We start from the raw sequence: 7,500 nt of genomic DNA on the forward strand, positions 1-7,500 counted from the left end.
CTACTCTTATTTAAAAGATGACTATTGCAGAATAATGAAGAAGCTACCTTCTGATTCCTGGTAGCTACACACTGATAATGTTTTCTTTACTTTCTGAGTGTCTGTGATCTCATCTGCTCCAGCATTTAATTCAATAAGACTAAATATCTTTTGGCACACAGCTTTCAAAAATATGGATGTAAGTAATATACAAAAATAAGACAAAATGACGTACATTTTTCAATTTAATTATTTCATAGTATAGACCATATTTCATCAATAGCAAATTAAGTTTTTCTTTCCATGCTAATATTACATCATACAGACGGAAACGGCAGTGATATATTGTTCCTAACTTGATGGTCTACCACGTCTCTCGGTGGCTTATGCGGAATACTACCAAAAGCCGATAATAACTGTCGAGACTGTACAAGGTGTACATCGCATTCTGGTCTACTCAACGAGTTTTATGTAGACATGCCAGACTTATTCACCGATGTCCTCGCAGATGTCCACTCCAACTGACAGCAGAATGGGAGAATTCCCAGTTTTCTAAGCCAAAGAATAGTAATTCTGATGAGGGACGGCGTGTAAAGGGGAGGGAAGGGGAACGTAATTGAAAATTCCCGTTAATCAAGTCGGAAACTAACAACTGGATTTGTATTTCTTTGTAGCTGTTGGTTATCCGGTACATCTTTCTATGCTGCTTTTCTGGCTCCCGTGGCGATCATTCTTCTCTTCAACTTTACCATGTTTTCTACCGTTATGTGGAGTCTTAAATCAATGCAGGATGACAACAAATTGGAACACAAAACAAAGAAAGTACGTGTTTTTGGCGTCGTTGGATTGTGTGTCCTTCTTGGATTCTCCTGGGTTCTAGCGTTCTTCGCTTTTGGTGAAGCTGCTGAAGTGTTTCAGTTTCTCTTTGCTATCTTCAATACCCTTCAAGGAATGTTTATCTTCATATTCTACTGTATATACAAAAAAGATACCAGGGATGTCATTTGCCAGTTTCTACGGGAACGAAAAGCATGGAAGCTGAGGGAAGTTCCGATGAATATAAAAAGTAAGTGTAATTTGGTCTCTTTTATTCCTAGAGTCACAAAAACCAATATTATCATGAAGTTACTATCAATATCATCACTTTTAGGATAGACTTCGTCATAAATATCAACTCCACTGTCATCATCATCATCATCGTCATCATCTTCAATATATATAAGTATATATTCTCCAGTATAAATGTGTATATATATATATATGTATATATATATATATATATATATATATATATATATATATATATATATATATATATATATATATATATATATATATATATATATGTATATATGTATATATATACATATATATATGTATGTATGTATATATATATGTATATGTATATATATATATATATGTATATGTATATATATATATATATATAGCTACGTTATATGAAAGCATATATATATATATATATATATATATATATATATATATATATATATATATATATATATACATATATGCATATATATACACACACACACATATATATATATATATATATATATATATAAATTTTAGGAATGGAGAAAACGCATGTTATAACTCCATACTTTATTCCTACATATGTTTCAAAGGATTACAACCTATGTGATCCATAGGAATCTGTGATGTTAAAATTGTAACCTTCTCTTCAGGGAATGCATGGGAATCATCTTAAACGTAAGACATTATGACCGAGTCATAATCTTACGTTTAAGATGATTCCCATGCATTCCCTGAAGAGAAGGTTACAATTTTAACATCACAGATTCCTATGGATCACATAGGTTGTAATCCTTTGAAACATATGTATGAATAAAGTATGGAGTTAAAACATGCGTTTTCTCCATTCCTTAAATTTTTAAATATACTCAAATACCCAAAATTTGAAGGAGTTTCTGCCTCAAAACAGAAACTACACCACAGTTATTTTGTGTTCTGTGCTACCTTGGTTTCTATTAACCCATTTATTCTATCCGAAAAATGTTTATTCATTAAGATAGAAGAAATACATATAATTAAATATATATATATATATATATATATATATATATATATATATACAACCATGCAAACCTTTAACTAAGTAGAACTAAACTGCTCATCTTTTTATATAATTTTTTATATAAAATAAGGTCCAGGAATTATTGTATTTAAAAACTGATGTTTATATAGTTTTCGCATTATGTTTCCAGGTTCAAGCTCCGGTAATGAAACAGGAGGTAAAACAGCAGAAACGAACATATAAATGAAAATCAAGAAAATGTTTTCGAGACTTTAAAATGTATTCGATATAACGTAGGTTTTGTTTTTACCTGTCAAGCCAACACGATACAACTAAGAGACTGTATTTTCCTAAACAATGTAATCTGAAAAAAGCTTAAATGCAAAAAGGCTGAAAAACCTGTTTTATTTCAAACACAGTAAATATATTGTAACTGCTAATTTCATATTTCCTTCTTTACTTCCACTGTAATATATATATATACGTGTGTGTGTGTGTGTGTGTGTGTGTTTGTGTGCGTGTGTGTGTGCGATTGTGCGTGAGTGTATGCGCATCTGTTTGTTCAAAAGTCACATTTGATATTGTTTTTCTTCAAAAAACTAAATTTTTGTTCTTATATTATATTAAACATGCTTTCATATAACGTAGCTATATTTTCCCCTGTCAATACAACGCTATGCACATAAGAAAATATAATTTTAAGGTACGTTAAATTGGGTGACTGTTGGATGACATTTTCAAGCTGCCAGCTTCAACATATACTTTCTCAGTGTAATCTTGAAAATGTCAACCAACAGTCATGCAATTTAACGTAGCTTAAAATTGCTTTATATTTTTTTAGGTGCATAGCGTTGCATTAACATGATAAATCGCTGACCACTACACACATTTTTCTTCTCTCCTTGTTTCTCTCCTTGTTTCTTTCTGTGTTTCTTTCTGTGGAAGAGCGTAGGCTCGAAACGTTGAAGACCTCTTCAGTTCCCGAGCGTTATACTAATACATCTGTTTATTTTCTACACCACCTGTCTTCGTCTGTTTTTGTTTTTGTGAATTCTACCTACCTATTTATATATATATATATATATATATATATATATATATATATATATATATATATATATATATATATATATATATATTCTTATATTACGTTAGTCATGCTTTCACATAAGTAGCTTTATTTTAACCTATCATCACAACGCTATGCAGCTGAGAGACTGTATATTCCAAAATAATGTAATCGAAACAATGTTCAGATCCTGACTATTGGTTGATCTTGATTTAAAATTCTATATATGTATATTTTCGTGCAGCAAACGTCTATTAAATTTTCAATGTAATCTTTGATATTATTTTCAGTGTAAACTTCAATGTAATCGTTTCTGAATAAATAATTAAATCTGCTTTCTGACTACAATCCGTTATTTTGTTGAAACCCTGTTATGCTGCAATTTAAGTGGAAATAGTTTCAGGAGAAATAGTTTCCTTGCAACCATCAACTTGGATCTGCCATAAGACATCTGCATCGCTGAAGTAATTACGTAAATATGTAGCAAACACTTGAGAAGTTCCGTTTTATATGTACGATGGTTCCAGAAGTGAACTACTTGACAACAAAACCACTTGGAAAACAGTTGTTAAGTAGACATTTAATGTAGAAAGCTAGAGAGATAGACGAACAGGTAGGCATATATATATATATATATATATATATACACCTCTCTGTCTTCCTCCCTGTTTTTCTAAATTAAATCTCCACTATTTATACAGAAAGCCAGCAAGATAGAGGTGAGGATGAAGGTGCATGGTTCAGTGGTTAGAGCATCGGGCTTACGATCGTGAGGTTGTGAGTTCGATTGCCGGACCGGGCCTCGTTATCGTCGAGCTAACATGCCAGTCTAGGAAAACAGGACGAATGCTGCCTTTGATTAGTGCCTGTGTGGTAAGTAGCTTGCTTACCAACCACATGATTCCAGGTTCAGACCCACTGCATGGTACCTTTTGCAAGTGCTTTCTACTATAGACTTAGGATGATCGAAACATAGCGACGATAAGATTGTGAAGCTGTTACGTAATAAAAAGTGAAAATTGGGTATCAATATTATCAACAAGATTCATACAGAGACAGATTGTTGAACAAGATATTACATAAATACTACAAACTGTAAAGTGTCGACTACTTGCTGTAGAGGGTTAATATATAATATAATAGACATTTTGAGTGTTGAGGGTGGGTGTATAAACACCGCTATTGGGATTTTCATACTAGTATGTGGGCATCTATATCTTCTCCAGTCGCTTATTGTTTCAAGATATCTAGCCAGTGCAATTACGGTGATATTGTAAGCGAGTTTGAATTGAATCAAACGTTGACCTCCTAGGGCGCTGGGAAAGTGAAGAAGATCCACGCCTGGCTTAGGTTCGAGCAGCTTATCACAACCCAGCATACTGTAGCCGTTGGAAAACCGATTATAGCAGCGACTCCATCTAAGAATATCTGAAGAAGGAATTGTATTCCCAAATATCATATCAGACTATGGATGACTAAATTACAACAGATATATAGTCCATTGTTTGTATTGTAGTGCATCGGTGTATCATTCACGAATTTCTATTCTTTATTATTATTATAGTTGTTGTTGTTGTCGATATCAGTCGTATATTTGAACGCTCCGAACGAAATTGTTTTTAAAGGAATTTTTACATCAGTTGGTGTCGCTCTTTCATTGAATATTTGTTCTCACTTGTTAATAGAAAATCCAGGAACACATCATTTGTTTTTCTGTGTTTGCTTAGCTCCTTAAGGAGCCATAGTCGGCCCGCCAAATAAGTTCGGTGGTTGTGCAATCATTTACAATTCAGCAAGATGGCAGAGCGTATCTTGAAAGAGCTGCGGTAAAAGACCGCACTCCCCACCTGAAATACGGGAAGAAACAATGTTTGAACAATGAAGATTTCATTCCTCTCTTCTCCGTTACTGACAAACATAGTAACAGGTATGAAAACATTAGCAAAAGCAGTGAGAAAAACGGTAGCGGCGGCGGCTGCAGCGGCGGCAGTAGGAGTAGTGTGAACAACGCAATTCAGAACACAATTGAAGACGGTGACGGCAGTGTGAAGAGTGTAAATGGTGGAAGTGGCTACAAATGCCCTAAAAGTCACTCCATAATTGCCCACGGGCATATGGCGTAGAGGTTAAGAGCGCAGGCTACTAACTCCAAGATTTCAAGGTCGATTCACGGCAGCGACCTGATTAATAATAGTAATAATGATAATAATATAATAATAGTAACATCATTAGGAATGAGAACCCAGGTTCGAAATTTCCCCAAGACACCGGACGACGGCTGGAGGGTATATCAGCCGAAACGTTGTGTTAACAACAAACAAGATGAGGACAAATATCCGTCAAATGTAAATAATGTAAATAATGTAAATAATTCCTCATCTCTTAAATATAGAACTTATGAGAGCCTTCGAGATGTACCAGGACATACCTGCAGCCTCCATCGCACTCCCAACAGAGTCCTTTGAACAGAGCTGCAGCCTCACTCACAATAACAACAACAGAGACACGTGAAACCCATACAGCGGGGAAAACTACCTAGGGTATCTCTCACCGACCCCTCTCACCCGCTTTCAAGCATACACTCACACAACTACGCTATCACTATCACAGACACACTCACATTCCCCCGAGACAGACCATACAGACTCTCGATACAAGAAAGATACAGGATAGATTACAGGAAGGTTTGCGTCAATATCCCACACAGCTGAAACTAGGCGTATTTGAGGAGGCTCGAAATATCCATGAGATGTCAAAGAACTCTCGGTAATTGAGTTCCAATGACATAAACAATTAAAATACTGATAGAAACACTATACATATACACGTGCTAGCATTTGACATGAACACAAACACACACACGCAGACACACAAACATATATACATACACACACACACACATCACACACACACATATACATACATATGTATGTATATATATATGTATATATATATATATATATATATATATATATATATATATATATATATATATATATATATAGATATAGATATAGATATATATATATGTATGGATGTATATATACACACACAAGTATTGAAAAGGTGGCAACACAAGGAAAATTTTACAAACATAGATGAGTAAATGAGTGGAAATTTTACTGGTGAGTGTGTTGAATTATAAGGTACTAATAGAGAATTACTCTCCCCAGGCACAAAAGTATATATATATATATATATATATATATATATATATATATATATATAAAATAAGATAGATTTAATCAAAAGATTAAATGTGGTACTTAAAATGTTTGAGGCAGCAGAATTTGGTAGGGTAAAAAAAAATCAAAATCAAGAGATGTGGTGAATAAAATTTGAAGTCAAGCAACAAAAATTCAATAGGTTACAGCGGTACGTACGTTACGTACAAACTTCATTTATTCATGTAGTGAGAACACTACATAAAATGTGCAATGAAAATGTATTCCTCAGCTGCATAATGGAATTTCATTTTAGAAAGTCATTTGGTAGATGTGTGCAAACAACAAGAGTTGAAATACCAAAGAATTAATTTCTATATAATCTAATTGGATTATATAGTAGTAATTTCAATTTAGAGGAAGGTAGATTAAGTAGTAATGGACAGCAGGTTAGGGGTAAATCAAGCAAGAGAAAAAAAATGAAAATGGAAGGACAATACCCTAACGAGTGGTTAGAGAAAATTTAAGGTAAGGGAATTAGAGAATTGTATCTATTCCTCAGTATATTTAGAATAATACAACGAAACACTAAAGTACTAAATTTAAAACCATAGGGAACATTAATAATTAAATTAGAACAAGACAAACATTTATAGTTAAAATAAGATATACATTAATGTGGGGTAGTAGAAGAGAGATGTTATTTATAATAAGACCATAATATTAATGGCCAAAACCAGTACAAAGAGAAAAGGGGGGAAGAAGGAGGAGGAAAAAAGGGGAAGGGATAAAGTTAGAAAAAACAGGACTAAATTAAGAGAGTTAAAGCTGAGGTTATCGAAAAAGAAATATGGTAGGAGACTCAGAATTACTTAGAGAAATGTAGAAATATCATCAGTGGGTTGGGAAAGGTTAAAATGTGTTCTAAATTTATATTTAAATGCTATAACTGAAATAAAGTAGTTAATAGTCAGGGAAATGTGAGGAATTAACATAATAAATTATTAGCAAGATCTGGCAACTTTTAAAAATCGGGATATTTCTGAATCACTTATGCTTAACCTTCATAACCACAATATCAGCGTGCCTCTTCATTTCTTGAGTAGGCTGTGGGTCTGCCATTTTAATTTTCTGAAACAAAGACTATACAGAGTTCTTCAAAAAATGCAGCATTGTCCCCAAATCTACCTTATGCATCCTGTCCTCAAATACCATACGCACCCTGTATATAT

General features: G+C 33.4%; 2 protein-coding genes across 2 annotated transcripts in view; one reads left to right on the top strand and one right to left on the bottom strand.

Moving 5' to 3' along the window:
• The window catches only part of LOC106882497 (adhesion G protein-coupled receptor G6-like), a 43,969-nt gene extending 40,878 nt beyond the window's left edge, over positions 1-3,091 (top strand). Inside the window, exons 20-21 of the mRNA XM_089345359.1 lie at positions 654-1,045; positions 2,226-3,091. Of these exons, the coding sequence (XP_089201485.1) occupies positions 654-1,045; positions 2,226-2,278 (445 nt within the window). The 3' untranslated portion in view covers positions 2,279-3,091. The remainder of the gene's footprint in view (positions 1-653; positions 1,046-2,225) is intronic.
• The window catches only part of LOC149130311 (adhesion G protein-coupled receptor G6-like), a 564,593-nt gene that overhangs the window by 360,046 nt on the left and 197,047 nt on the right, over positions 1-7,500 (bottom strand). The window lies entirely within an intron of this gene.

The sequence above is a fragment of the Octopus bimaculoides genome, chromosome 29, assembly GCF_046866305.1.
Source record: "Octopus bimaculoides isolate indiv1 chromosome 29, ASM4686630v1, whole genome shotgun sequence".
NCBI lineage: Eukaryota > Metazoa > Mollusca > Cephalopoda > Octopoda > Octopodidae > Octopus > Octopus bimaculoides.